This window comes from Xenopus laevis, chromosome 1S, assembly GCF_017654675.1.
Source record: "Xenopus laevis strain J_2021 chromosome 1S, Xenopus_laevis_v10.1, whole genome shotgun sequence".
NCBI lineage: Eukaryota > Metazoa > Chordata > Amphibia > Anura > Pipidae > Xenopus > Xenopus laevis.
The window spans coordinates 143,651,654-143,666,697 of NC_054372.1; the positions used below are offsets into that span (position 1 = coordinate 143,651,654).

Below are 15,044 nucleotides of genomic sequence, written 5' to 3' on the forward strand. Positions count from 1 at the left end.
TATTTGTCTATATGTATTTTGTGGTCACACCCTCATTGCACCCCCGCCTAATGATTTTTAAAAACTAGTGGTGAGCACAACTTTCCCTTGTTTGTTATAGTTCTACAAGAGCAGTGACCAGCTCCATGTTGTAGCTCCCACCCTCTCCAACTATAGTCAGGTGATCCCACTGGTGTCTAATAAAAGGGCAGCCAAGTTTGGGAGTTTTACTTTGAAAGCAGCTAGTAAGTTGCAGGTAAAACGTATTCGTCCCTTTTATAAAATGTATAATTAAACCATAGAATTCTTAATGAATCAGATGAAAATTGAGCATAGGACTGGCCAGATATGGGATGACTGACGTAGTTGGCCAGCTTAAATATATTGCAATATATGGACAAACAATCCCTGTTTTGTTTAAAGGGTAAGGCATTTTTCAGTAGCAGTATGCACAAAATGTCTCTGTCTTAAATATATTGATAATGGGTTGAGTGCAGAGGAATCTTGTATTTGTCTATATGTATTTTGTGGTCACACCCTCATTGCACCCCCGCCTAATGATTTTTAAAAACTAGTGGTGAGCACAACTTTCCCTTGTTTGATATATATATATATATATATATATATATATACACACACACACACACACACACACACACACACACACACACACAGCATATTGTGCGTTGGTCCCTGAGCTCAGTAACTGAAAACAGCACAGAACACGTACAGCAAATCAGCCGAAAAAAAGGAGCGCTACAGGGGATGCATAGATCTTCACTGCAAAGGGGCTGTGGTAGCCTTGGGCTGGTATAGAAGCACAAAACATAAAGTAAAACATTTCTACCCTACTTCTTTAGTTAGGTTTTAGTTCTCCTTTAACTCTCATTCCCAACCCTTCAGGTTTAGAAATGTTTTTTCCCCTCTGAGGAACTCACCTCTTTTCCTGCTTTGGTCACTCCTCGAATGCAATGCTCATCTACAAAATTAGCCTTCAGATTAAAATATTTCACTTTTCTGTGAACAAAAACACAATATTATTATGACCCATGGACACACAAAATGCAAAGTACTAAATTGCATGCTACAAATGTGCTAGTTCAGCCTGCACTGATAAACTAAATAGCACTGTGCACCACCTCAAGGCACCTGTGTCATTACTAGGTTCCCTTAGGGTAGTGCCTACACATGCAACTGACTTGCACCGAGTGACCTTTATTGACACCATGCACATTGGTGCATAAAGAAGTAGCACTTTTGCCAAAAAGAAAAATCTGCATCTCACGTGTGTGCATTTTGCTGAACAAACCAGTGACTGATGGTTGCTAAGGGTTACTGCCCATGTGCAGTTTAGTTTAATGTATAATGTTAATAAATGAGCCCTACTAAGTTTTCCAAGGTGCAGTAACCTACATCATTTACTGGTTGCCTGTTTAAAGGCAAACATCTTATTGATTGATTTCAGTTACTACACTTTTGCAAATGAAGGGGCGTGTATATTTAAGTTGGAGGTAAAAATTTGTAATGGGTGAATCTGACCCGCTTAGCCAAAAATTTGTGAAAACAGCAAAAAATTCGGCAAATGCACTGAAGATGGGCAACATCTTTTTGGCAGAGAAACCTGGTGAAAAATTGCGCTCATCGCTGATAAATATCAATGGTGATGTTGCCCATAATAACCAATCTGATCTTTGCTTTTATTTTCTAACTTGCACCTACAAGTACATGCTTTCCATCTTCTCCCAAATAGCTAATTGGTTGCTATGGGCAACATCACAGGTGATGTTTGTCTTCCCCTTGGGGCAGAGAGAGAGACCTACAACATGAAATGCAGAAACACAAGCCTTTTACATTAATACATAGTATCAATTGAGGGGGTTGATCACCTTCAAACACTTTTTTAAGTTCAGTTGGTTTCAGATAGTTCATCAGAAATAAAGGCTTTGTCCTATTACATTCTATTTGTGATGATTTTTTGAAAACTGAAGTTTAAAATTTCATTTTTTACCTTCTAAAGCAGCTCTGGGAGGGGGTCACCAACTCTTTAACTGTTCTAAAATGATACATTTAGTGGATACATTTGTTATCTTTGTCGCTGCCAAGTTCCATTATAGGCAGCTATTAGAATTGATACAATAGTTCCTAATATTTCCCAGAAATGTATTAACTAATTGTAACAACTAAATATAGCAAATTGTAACAGTTCAGATGCTCCTGGATTACTGAGCTGCCAGAATGAAACCACAGAGACACGAGCATTAAAGGGGAACTCCGGCTTCCATACCAAAATTTGATAAAGAGGCTCACATAAGACAGAAACCCCTAATATACCCATCACAGTTACCGGTTTCTTCAAAAAGTATGAATAAATGCCATTTCTATGCTGCAATTCAGCTGGTTAACATTTCTTTCTCATTTGAAATCCTGGCAGGGAAGGAGGGACTAAGCACTGATGTTACAAATTGTGACAACTTCTGCACAGCTTAAAGGAACTAGATAAACCACAATGCATTGCACTGTGATGTTCCATTCCGTATTGAAATCACATGTGCAGGGAATTGTTTGGAGGAGGCAGGCTAAGGACAGATGGCTGTTGATACAAAGTAACAGAAGTCAGCCAGCTCAGCAAAGTAGTCAGAAAGATCAGCAGGAGAGGAGGGGCTAGGCTTAGGGAACTGTCAGAAACCATTAAAAAATCATGAAAAGTCTGCATATTTTTTAATTGATGTATATTGCAAAGTTGCTTGAAATTATGTTTACTTTTCAAAAAGCTAAGTTATGTTATGTTTTTGTTCCCCTTTAAACTTTAATTTTGGGAGAAGATGAAAAGACTGTTTACGGTAAACAATCTAAAAACAACTGAACTGAAAAAAGTGGTTGGAAGGTGAACAACCCCATTAATGCTGAGTTTCAACAAAGACACAGCTATATATATATATATATATATATATATATATATATATATATATATATATATATATATATATATATATATATATATATATATATATATATATATATATATATATATATATATATATTTTTTTTTTTTTTATTTATTTTTTTTTTTATTTTTTTTTTTATTTATATATAAATATATTTTTCTGGGTGTGAACACACAAACACACACACACACAGAGAAAAAAACAGTAAAGCCACTCTATTAACCTAATGAAACAAAAGGAGGGCTGATCACCAAATATGTGATACAGAATATAGGGACCCCTCCATTGGCAGTCAAAGTGTATTACCCTAAGATTTCTTAAATGCCAGCCATTTTAAAGAGTGACATTAAACTTTTCGCTACAATTCATTAAACTATGGCATGCAACAATGGTAAGACTGCATAAGAATGAAACAACAGGAAAATTTGTGGGTACAGTGGACATTTATCCAAAAAAAAATAGCATAACAATATTGATCTTTTTGCAATTACTGGATATACTGTTTTGCAAACAAATCACAGAAAAGTCAGTAGCATTACAAAATCGTGTTCTAGATAACGACTTTTACTTTATCTCCAATGTTTCTAAATCATTGCCCCTTTGTCCCCAGCAATAACAGTGGCAGTCTCCTGTGTGGTTTGTTAATTATATTGCAACAGAAATAAAAGCTGAGCCAAAAAAAGAAATCAGTATTAAATTAGAAAGCCACTAGTATAACTTAATGACCTTGTAGTATTTGCTTAATAAGGTCTGCAGAACCAAATTATAAATAGTACTAAAACAGTTTTGTGAATGTGATTTACGGTCTTATGCAAAATCATGAATCTGTAAATATTACAAGAGCTGGTTTTTCATCTTTAATAGCACATCAATCACTAATACTGTTCATTGCACTGTGGTGCTTGCAGTGACCTTCAGAGCACAGGACAGTTGTACATCGCTATAACAATTTTGGTACAAAATGGTACAAAGGCAATAGTTCCATACAGTATATAGCCTACACTTATTCTATTGCCTACACTGGTTGTGTTGCCAAGAGCTGACCATCTTGGACAACCAACATATGTTGCAGTGATGCACTTATTCATTTTTCTGACTTGGCTGATTAGCATCCATATCCACTGGAAAATGGAAGTGTTTAGAATTGGGCATCTTTCAATCCAAAGTTCTGAATGCTACAACCCCTCCTAATACCATAACCTGTGGCTGATCTCAGATTCTTCTGTCCTTTACTGATGTTGTATATGTATCACTGGGTGCTTAATTGTGCCTCAAAAGTCAGCTGCCTTTTTTTTTGCATGATGCATAATAGTAATATTTAGTAGTATTTAATGTCGACAAGTAACAAAAAGTCAGACTTACTTGTCCTGCAGTTGTATTCTATGTCCCCAGTTCAGTGATTTCACATAATTCTGAACAGCTCCAGCCATTTTGCCCCTGGTCAGATAGTAAAACATGTTAAAAAAATACTTGATTCTTCTGATCTCACCAAAGCACTTTTCCATACACAGACATTCCTTTGCTCATATACTGTAGATTACAGTCAGATGATCTGCAGAATTATCTAATCAAGGCTATTTTCCAGCAGACAGTTTGTTGGAACTCCCTAACTTCAAGGCTATGGGAACACAGGCTGTTGCTCCGGCTGTTGTCAGCCTGTGTATGCTTGCAAGCTGAGAGAAGCAGATCTGCTCAGTGCCCCTACTCCATTGATTTGAATCCAATCAGCTTGTGTGCAGTCACACACAGCGAAGCTGAAGCCAAGGTCAGTATTTGGGCTCACCTCAGTCTGTGTGAGGCCGCACACAGGCTGATCGGATTCAAATCAATGAAGCAGGAGCATTGAGCCTGAAAAGTAGACAGCCTGACACTAGCCAGAGCCAACAGCCTGTGTTCTCATAAGGGCAGGTCACACGGTGTGTTTTTACGCTGTGTTTTTAAAAATCAGAGAGTAAATATGCACAAAATAAAGCCCTATTGAAAATGGAAAACAGACTATAGCAATTCCCACTGGGCGTTTGAGGGCAACATCCCTCACGAGATGCCAGTGTTTGCGTTTTTCAGCAGAAACTCTAATATACCAAGGAAACTTCATATTATTGAGCTCTATGGGATCCACAGGTTTGAAAATACACTTCACTGAAACAAGCCGCGGCCAAACTCTCTCGAGATGGATTGAGCATATATGTATTGTGGAGTTGTCTGCTGGTGACCTAATTACACTGCTTATTCCAAAAATGTCTACTTTTGCGTTATCGGGCTGATCACCGCTTGGCTCCGCTTTGTATAGTTGCTGGGGAGGAATCTGTGCTTGCAGTTTTACCGAGGTACATAAGGGAGTGGATCTACATCTTTCAGCCTGCAAAAAATAAAAAAATTTAAAAAAAAAGCTGCAGGCTGAAAGCAGCAGAGCTATTGCTCCATGGGCCCTCAGTCTAAGGGGCAAATTCACTAACCTGCGAAGTTGCGCTAGCGCAGGCTTCACTGCACTTCGCCAGGGCGCCACTAATTCACTAAAATCCAAAGTTGCGCTCAGGGAGGAGAACGGTAGCGAAGTTGCACTAGCGTTAATTCGTCAAGCAAAGCGAAGTTACGCTAGCGATGCCTAATTTGCACACGGCGCCAAGTTAAAGTACAATGGACGTATATGTAGCAGCAAATACATTACACTACACAAGCCTGGGAAACCTTCATAAAATAAAATAGAGTTGTTATTTTGCCCTATACATGTGCCCACTGTATAGTTTAGGTGCCATATGTTAGGAAATGTAGGGGGGAAGGAGGGTACCCCCAAAAAAAAAATTCGATCTTTTTCAGCCTATCACCCATAAAAAAAAAAGAAAAAATGCCAGCGTTTTTTGGGACTTAGAAAAATTTTTAACTTTTTTTGAAGCAATCCCTATCTACTCTATTGCACTTCGCCTGGTCTGAGGTAGCAAAGGAAGTCTGGCGTAAAAGGTAGCATTCAGACAATTTTGCGCGTCAGTGAATTTGCGTAGTTACGTCCGTTGCACAAATTTGCCAGACGTAAGGGTGCGAAGTAACACTAGCGAATTTACGCCAGCGTCCGTTAGTGAATCGGCGAATTAACAAAAATGCGCTACGCTAGTGAATTAACGCTATCGTTAGACGATTCATCCTTTAGTGAATTTGCCCCTAAGGGTGGATATAAAAATGCAGATTTAAGATGCTGATTTAACCCCTACTGGGCGAGTTGTCCTCTTATCTGCCCATGTATGGTGCCCACTGGAGATTTCTGTTGCCGGAGTTAGTACTCTTAGGGGTAATGGCTTGGCCAAACATAGGTTTGATCTATTAAGCTGTAGCAATCAATATTTCTACTGCAGTGAACAATCTCTACCTGTTGACTCGTTGCTAGAGGTTAATAATGCCCAAAAACAAACTCAGCCCACTTTATTGAATACCCACTAAAATATTTACAGCTAAGAAAATCAGCATGTGACACTGCAATGGATTATCCCATTTGGTTCATAAATATATTCACAAGTTACATCAGTAATACTGTGTAAACAAAGTGCTAATTAGGGATGCATAAATCCGTGTTCAGTAGAGATAAGTATGAACCCTTAGTCATGTGACTTATTTTTTTGTTCACAACAGAAACATTTTTTTTTCTTTTTTTTACTTTGAAAATAAACATTATGGTCCAAATTCAGATAATCTTTTGTTGAGCTAAATACAAAAATGATGGATTAGATTCATCGCTTGTCCTAAGCAAACCCCCTTATTGGCTTTATTCATACACATCACATTCTGCTGTCCCCTTCCAGTGTTGGCTATTCTATTTTTATGCCACTGGGAAGTGCTATAAGATAACAACTTCTCCAATAAAGTAATGATATATTTCCAGTAAACTATCTGGCAAACCTCCCATATGAGGTTTAAATGACGATGCTTAATACAGGTCAGATCCCTCAAATGTTTATCTTACAGTGAAGCACATTGCAATATGCTATATATTCTGTTCCACTGAACGATAGACCTTTTAATATAAGCCTCCTGTCTACTGTCATTTGTTGCTGCTACTGTTCAGAAGGTGGGAGAAATACTAGAAGTGCATGCTAATACGAAGTTCAATATCAGTTATGATTTGATACATTACCAGTCATGCTGTATTTCATATGGTGTTCCCCAGCCATAGTGAGGTGCATCTTTCATGGTGCTACCAATAAGTGCTGCTTGATGCATCAGCTTTTTGGGAATGCAGCCAACATTTACACAAGTTCCTCCAATTCCCCATTTTGTTCCTAATGATTTTAACATATGTTATAAAATTGCATTAGCCAGATCATTCGGCTCTTAATGACAGTTTACGAACAAAATGAGAAACAAGAAACAAAATGAGAAACAAGAAACAAAAATGAGACTGAGAAACAATAATGGCAAATGTAATGGCACCTTCCAGTCCAACAACCAAGGGCATTAGTATGACGTTAGTCCTGCCTTTGCTGCTACTTTTCTGGAAGGTATTGCCACTAGTTATTTCAACTATTTTATTTTGGTTGGATTTGCTTTTAGCTTTGGCTTGTTGAGCTTTATGGCCCAGGTCATGACTGTAAAAAAAAAGGTTGTAGCTAGGGATGCGCCGAATTCCACTATTTTGGATTCAGCCGAACTCCCGAATCCTTCGCAAAAGATTCGGCTGAGTACCAAACCAAATCCTAATTTGCATATGCAAATTAGTGGTGGGAAGGGGAACACAAAAAAGTCACACAATTTCCCTCCCTGCCCCATATTTGCATATGCAAATTAGGATTTGGTTCAGCCAGGCGGAAGGATTCGGAAGAATCCGAATCCTGCTAAAAAAAAAAGGCCAAATCGCAAACCGAATCCTGGATTCGGTGCATCCCAAGTCATAGCTCTTCACTGGAAAAACCTGTATACAAAATGCATAAATGAATCAAAAAAATAATGATTTATGTTATCTACAGTAAAAAATATTGTATTTCTTTAGTGATGCACAGAATCCATCCTTTTAGGATTCAGCAGAATGCCAGATGAGGCATAGTAAACTGAATTCAACAAAAGATGTATTGTATGTGTTAAAGGAATGGCACTATAATGTACTGTTGCCCTCCACTAGTAAAACGGGTCGGTTTGCTTCAGAAACACTACTTTATTTTATATAAACAAGCTGCAATGTAGCCATGGGGCAGCCATTCAAGCTGGGAGTCTTCAGAACTGTGATCTGCTGTGTATCCAGTGCCTTTTCTTCTACATTCCAGCTTCAATGGCTGCCTCCATGGCTACACAATAGCTTGTTTTATATAAACCATAGAAGTCTTTATGAAGCAAACACATCAGTTTTACCAGTGCAGGGCTACAGTACATTACATTTTCATTACTTATAAACACTTTCATTTTTTGGTGTTACTGTTCATTTAAGAAAAATCTGGGTGCAGGTTAGAAATGAGTTTTTACCAACCAAATTCTGGGTTCAATGCATTCCTACCTTAGTCTTTAACAATACTCTATTTTCAAGTAACTGCTTTACAAGTTAAATGGGTCTGTTTCTGGATTTATGGTCATTCTATAAAACTCAATTTTACTGAGACTCTCATACCTCTTGGGGAAGGTTCAACATAATCAAATACTGCAACTTTCTTTCCAAATTGTGCCGCTGTAATTAAAGGAACAGAGAAATTACAAGGAGAAAGAAAGAAAAATAAATCACTGGGCATAATACAGGAAGAATAAGACAATTATACTAAGGGAAGATTTTTGCTTTCTATGTAATTTTCTGCACAAAAGTTCTCAAAGTGACACAAATGAATAGGAAAGAAACACTGCTCTAAAGTGATATTTTTGCTAATTTTAGGCCCCCTTTCTGATTCACTTAAAGCAAGATGCACTTAAAAACAGTCACCATGGGTCTGGTTTATTAACATTTGAATCTATTTTCCACAGAATTTCAATAAAATGGTTCCCACAAGTGTGAACACATATTCAAAGAAATTGTTTTATTAACAAAAAGTAATGTTTGGTATGATATTTTTCTTGCACAATTACGTGTATTTTTATTAATTATTTTATACAATTTTGCACTGTCAGGCCAGGCAGTTACTATTCATGTCAATGAAGAGGAAATCCCAAGCATTTTGCGGTTTTCTACTGAGCTAGAAATCATGCAGACAGCATACAATCACCACATGCACAATTGTCCTAAATGAAAGTTAAAAATCCAAGTGCAAATCTGATAATAAATTAAAGGGCATAGTTGACCTATAATAGCAACCTTCAGCACATGCTCATAGTCAGACTAAAAAATGCTTAAAATGTCTAACATGTGATCACATTATGGCTTGAAAATGCTCATGAAGGCATTTAGGGCCTTTTTTTTGTGCCCATGAGAAATAGTGTGGACAAAAAAAGTTTTATGTACCAATGCTCTTGGCCAATTGGCTTAAATGTGTGACCTTTTCTCATGCTTAAAATGGGCATCAGAACAACAAAAGGACACTACAGAACACACAAAGAGCAGCACTCTAGCTGTTGCAAACTACCACTACAATAGTAGATGGTTGGAGCTGTTGGAAGCTATAGCATAAATTAAGCAGAACCTGTATGTCTAATATTCAAATAATTGGATAGGGGGTAAATGGCCAAGAAATCATAAACAAAAAAAGAAGATGAATAGAAACAAATATGGAAAACCAAGCAGTTAATGAAAAAAGGATGTATGTGTGTGTGTAAATATTCTGTGTGTATCTTAGTCTAGCATTAATATGATGAACTTCAGTTCAGGAAATGTCAGGTCTCTGAAAGTTCATTCTAAGCATCTTAATCTGGATACATTTTCAAGTGAACAGACTTTCTTCCCTGTGGGCTTTTTAATGGATTGCCTGTGTTGGCTCATTTATATTCAGAACAATGCATTTGCTCTTTGACGCAGAACGCTCTACTTTCATAAAAATAAAACATTTCCGATCTTTGTGTAGAAGTTTCTATAATAGCGTATGTGACACTAATTGGTCACAGATTTAACCATTTAAGCAAATGCACATTTCAGATTTGCTTGTTTGAAAGGGGTACTCATTTGTGGATTCTACCAAATGCCAGATTTTTTTTGCAAGATGAGAACTTTGTTGAACGCTCAGCATTCCACCTAACCAAACTGGAAACATGTTACTTGCACCTTAAAATGTGTTCACATAAACGGAACACATTTTTAAGACAACTGTATGCAAGCAAACTACTATCAGGATGTAGATTGTGAAACAATTTGCACCACCATCAAAAAGAAGCAAATAAAAAAAATGAACCAACTCTTAAACAGAGATTGTTAATGGTTCCAAAGGGGTTGTTCAACTTTCAGTGCAGAATTCTACACTGAAATCCGTTTTTTAAAACAACTTTTATATTTAAAATTTGGCATGGGGCTAGGCATGATGTCCATTTTGCAGGTGCCCCAAACCATGTGACTTATGCTCTGATAAACTTCAGTCAATCTTTACTGTTACACTGCAATTGAAGTGATATCACGAGCCTCCCAGTGTTGGCAGAGTAACTCTCTTAAACTGTGTAGCTTCGTCATTGAATCAAGCCTTTAAATCAAGCTCATATAATAAGGCATTACTAAATCAGTGTAGAAGCCTGAAGGATCATTAACTTAATGGTGTGGGTGAACGTATTCAAGTCACAATCATCTTTCAAGAAAGTACCCCAGCTATCGTTTTGTTTTTAGCCATGTAGCTACAAAACACCTTTGCAACAAAATGCTTGAAATTGTTCTTGCAAAACTACGGGGGAGCAGAGGTGGTGTCCACACTGCCGACGGGACCATTGTAGACATGGCAGTACCAGAATTGAAGAGACCCCCAGGGGTGTTGAGGGAAGCTCTCCCAAGGGAGGGAAGAACCCCCGGTGAATCAGGGGAGCCAAACGCAAACCCAGCACTTCAGCCCACGTGACCCTAGTTAATCCGCTGCTCTGAGCCTATTTTTTTTTCGCATGCTGAGAGAAGTGGATCCGCTCCTAAAGCAACTTCTGCCTCAGCAGAATCAAAGTGGCCTTGAAGTGGAAGCTGTTCTTGTCAGTGCAATTTTACGGAGGTGTTTAAAAGGAACGGATCCATGTGCCCTGAGTCTAAGAGCAGGCACTAAAGAATGATACAATGAAGGCAATAATGGTCACATCCAACACTACATTATCACACCAGCATGATTTCTATAGCATATCCACTAGCTATGTATATTGCATAATTTTTACCTTGCTTGGCACATGCAAGACCTCCAGAGCCTCCACCAATAACCAGCAAGTCATAGTCATGATGGATTCCTGTAAAGGTAAATACAGAATAACATGTTATAAATAACATTTTCTCATAAACTTCTACTGTACTAAAAGTAAAAATAAATGTACACAGTACATACCTGTGTGCACAAAATATTCCCTCTTTTCAGACTGTATTTGCATTTATACATATAAGGAAAGCTGGCCATAGATGTGCAGATTATATCGCCTATGTCGGACAATCTTCCGACCTGCAACTACCCATTCTGATTAATATAAAGTAGAAAAGAGAACAAATCACAATAGTACGAAAGGCGACAAATAGTAGTGACAATCTCCCATTGATATCGAGAGGCAATACATGCAGAGATATTATTGGTAGCTGATATAAATCTTTTGACCGGTCTGATCGGCCGATTGCCATGGTAGGAAAAATGTTGGGACACTCCACACACATTTCGAAAATTGTATGAATGTTTGTTTTCTACGATGGAATCTTTGCGTCTATGGCCAGCTTTAGAAACAATACAGAGAGCACTATTTTATAACAACTCTATGTTAATCGCACATATAAATCATTATATATAAATATATAAATGATCAAGACACATACAGAATGAAACAGATTTATTAAAAATCCACTACTAAATTCAATACAGTAGTGGATAATAAAGATTTTTAAAAAATAGCAACAGTTAAACTTACACATTTGCTTAAAGAAGACATGGAAGCTTTCGATGCAATTTGGCTACCCTGGCTGGCCCACGAACATGATCCACAATTATTATTGGCTCTACACGTCTAACTCCGACTAGGGGGGAACCCTCACTTCATAGGCACGCCTCAACGAATTGAAGGATGAAACTTCTAAGTCACCCTCGCCATAGCTGTATGATGGACACTTTCACTTATGGACTCTCTTTTTTGAATGCAGGACCTGCAGCCAAACTGCTTGTGTTTTTCTCTTACTGTATATCTACAGACTTTTGACTTTACCCCCCTTCCCTTCACCCTTCTTTTTCTTTTCCCCCCTTCCCATTCCTCCTATTTTCATACTATATATACCCACATATGTGATGTTGCATATATGAAACTGCTTAATAAAACTTTAAGTTTTAAAAAAAAAAAAAAATAGCAACAGTTCTCCTTTAGGGCTATTCCACACGGGGAGATAGCGACGCGTTTGCGGTCGCGGCGACAAAGCGCCGCGACAGTCGCCGCGACCGGCGCAGGCGACAGTTTTGTATGGGCGCCTATGTAAAAACGCCTGTGCTAACCACACGAGGCGATGCGCTTTTCAACAGTCGCCTGAAAATGCCTCGCCAGGTTTTTTTTTCAACAGTCGCCTGAAAATGCCTCGCCAGGCTTTTTCAGGCGACTGTTGAAAAGCGCATCGCCTCGTGTGGTTAGCACAGGCGTTTTTACATAGGCGCCCATACAAAACTGTCGCCTGCGCCGGTCGCGGCGACTGTCGCGGCGCTTTGTCGCCGCGACCGCAAACGCGTCGCTATCTCCCCGTGTGGACTAGCCCTTAAGGGTACAGTGTGCAAAACCTCCTTAGCACCCCAGAAATATAAGACAGTTTTAGTAAACCGGGCTTCTGTACTTCTTCTAAGGTACAGTTGCCATGTGCAACAGATGTTACAGCCCTCCAGTTTGTCAGACAAGGTGAGGAGATTTGGAAAATTGTAATGATATCTTTTAAGCTGGCCGTAGATGTTGAGATCCGATCATCATCAAGAGACCACGATTTTCTCTGAACGATCGTACGAATTGTCCATCAAATAAAAAGACCATTTTGCCAGGAAAACAAAGGGTATCTGCCTGCTTGGCCCTGCAAACATAGATAGATGGCACTGGGACCTACAAAGATTTTTTAACCTGGCCGATCAATTTCCTGACAGATGTTGGCCGAAAAAATCGTAAGATGTTCGATCGTTCGAATCCCACTAACTGCACGATAATTTCGAAGGATTGGTCGGACTTCGCTAAAATCGGGCGTTCGGCAAGAGAAATCTTTGCGTCTATGGGGACCGTTATAGATGATGTGCATGAAAAACAATTCAAAAGTGCATAGGCGCTAACCTGCACCTATGCAGATATTTGTGATCAGTCTGTTGCATGTTAAGCAAGTGCGATGTAGTGTCTATGGTAGTTTAAAATCCTACTGTATGCAAACATTATAATTTACAGTGGTTGCATCTTGCTAGCCATTTATATATTGACAAACCTTCCTAGCAACCAGACAGCATTTCTGGCATGCTGTCAAAAGGGCATTGGTGAATAATGGGATACGGAACCCATTCCACAACATCCACTGTATGTCCCCACTGACCATCAATTTCTGAATTCCTCCCTCCATACCCAAGGACCACATTCTCTGAAGCGGATATTGTATATTGGCCACTGTCAGATTGTGAACTCTATGATCTTATTTTTATTCTGCACCAGTGTTTAATTAAAGTTTATTGTTGTAAATGAATGTAAAGAGCTGCATAGCTTGCTGGTGCCCTGCTTACAATCTATAAAAATGATTATGATTATGATAACAACCACAGACTTTCACCACTGGTGAAAGTCATGATCATGGGGCTACTTAGGGCCCTGGTTACAGGCCCTGATGCTAGACCCCTGGTGTTGATGTAAAGTTACATGTTGCCATGATACAAGCCCTAATGCTAGAACCCTGGTGTTTATGTAAAGTTGCTGCAGAGGTAGAAGAGACATCCTTGTAGCCATTTGTTATGTTTTAGGTAGCCGAGGATGAGTAGAGTATAACGGTGCTTTATTAGCAGTCATGCAGGCATTACACAACAGTAACTTTCACTTTTAAGCTGTCCAGGAAGTATAAGTCTGAGCACAGTAACATCTACAGGCCATTTGTATGAACACCACACAACCCTAATTGGGAATGGGATTTCTTCATATTGTTTTAAATACAGTTAAAAATGTCATGGATAATACTGAGTGCAGGCAGCATAACAACCAGGATCTGGAGAAGTTAAAATGTACTTAAAGAGGGAATAACATGTAATCACAAGGTTGTACGTGTAAAGCTAATGTATAAATGAAACTACAGAGAGTATGGTAGCTGTAGTCCTTATTTACCGCCCAACAGTCCCGCTTTCCGCACCACAGAGGCGATTCTCATAACACAGTCGGCACTCGTGGATCACTAGTTCAATGTCACGCAGAGTAGTTTCAATGCTCAGCTTCAATGCGCCTCTCCCGGCAGTTCTTCCACAGTGGCCTCACAGCCTGTCACGTGACTATGTGCTGACAGGCCCCATTTACCCCCCTCCCTCCTGCCTGCTATTTAGTTATTTAAATTCTCGTTACTTTTTCCTGGCAGGTCCGAGCCTTCCCATTTCTCCTCCTCCCTGCGATGCCATCCTTAGTCCCGCCTCCACGTGATGTCATGCAGCACCTTTCCTCCATTCTTCTTAAGGGCAGAAGCGTCACGTGTTCTCCAATAGATCATACCTTCCCCCTCCCATTTGCGAAGTCATTCAAGAGGCTTTTAAAAAAACACTCTCGTTTGGCAACTCTTACTTATTTTCTCTCAGCGTTATACCATACCCTCTGTAGTTTCATTTATATATCAGCTTTACATGTAAAACCTTGTGATTCCATGTTATTTCCTCTTTTAAGTTCATTTTAACTTCTCCAGATCCTGGTTGTTATGCTGCCTGCACTCAGTATTATCCATGACCTTTTTAAATGTATTTAAAACAATATGTTTAATGAAGAAATCCCATTCGCAATTAGGGTTGCCACCTTTTCTGGAAAAAAATATATATAGCTTTTTTAATATATTTAGCTTTTTTACCTATTAATAACATTGGGATCAACCATAATTTTTACCGG

At 38.8% G+C, this 15,044-nt stretch overlaps 1 protein-coding gene across 3 annotated transcripts in view; it reads right to left on the reverse strand.

Moving 5' to 3' along the window:
* Window positions 1-14,516, reverse strand: part of txnrd2.S (thioredoxin reductase 2 S homeolog) — a 76,464-nt gene extending 61,948 nt beyond the window's left edge. For all 3 annotated transcript variants that reach the window (XM_041580309.1, XM_041580311.1, XM_041580310.1), the window contains exons 1-6: window positions 14,286-14,516; window positions 11,154-11,222; window positions 8,509-8,565; window positions 7,048-7,192; window positions 4,287-4,361; window positions 918-996 (exon numbers count right to left, since the gene is read on the reverse strand). In XM_041580309.1, coding sequence (XP_041436243.1) covers window positions 918-996; window positions 4,287-4,361; window positions 7,048-7,192; window positions 8,509-8,565; window positions 11,154-11,222; window positions 14,286-14,328 — 468 coding nt within the window. In that variant the 5' untranslated portion in view covers window positions 14,329-14,516. The remainder of the gene's footprint in view (window positions 1-917; window positions 997-4,286; window positions 4,362-7,047; window positions 7,193-8,508; window positions 8,566-11,153; window positions 11,223-14,285) is intronic.
* Between the last annotated feature and the right edge of the window lie 528 nt (window positions 14,517-15,044).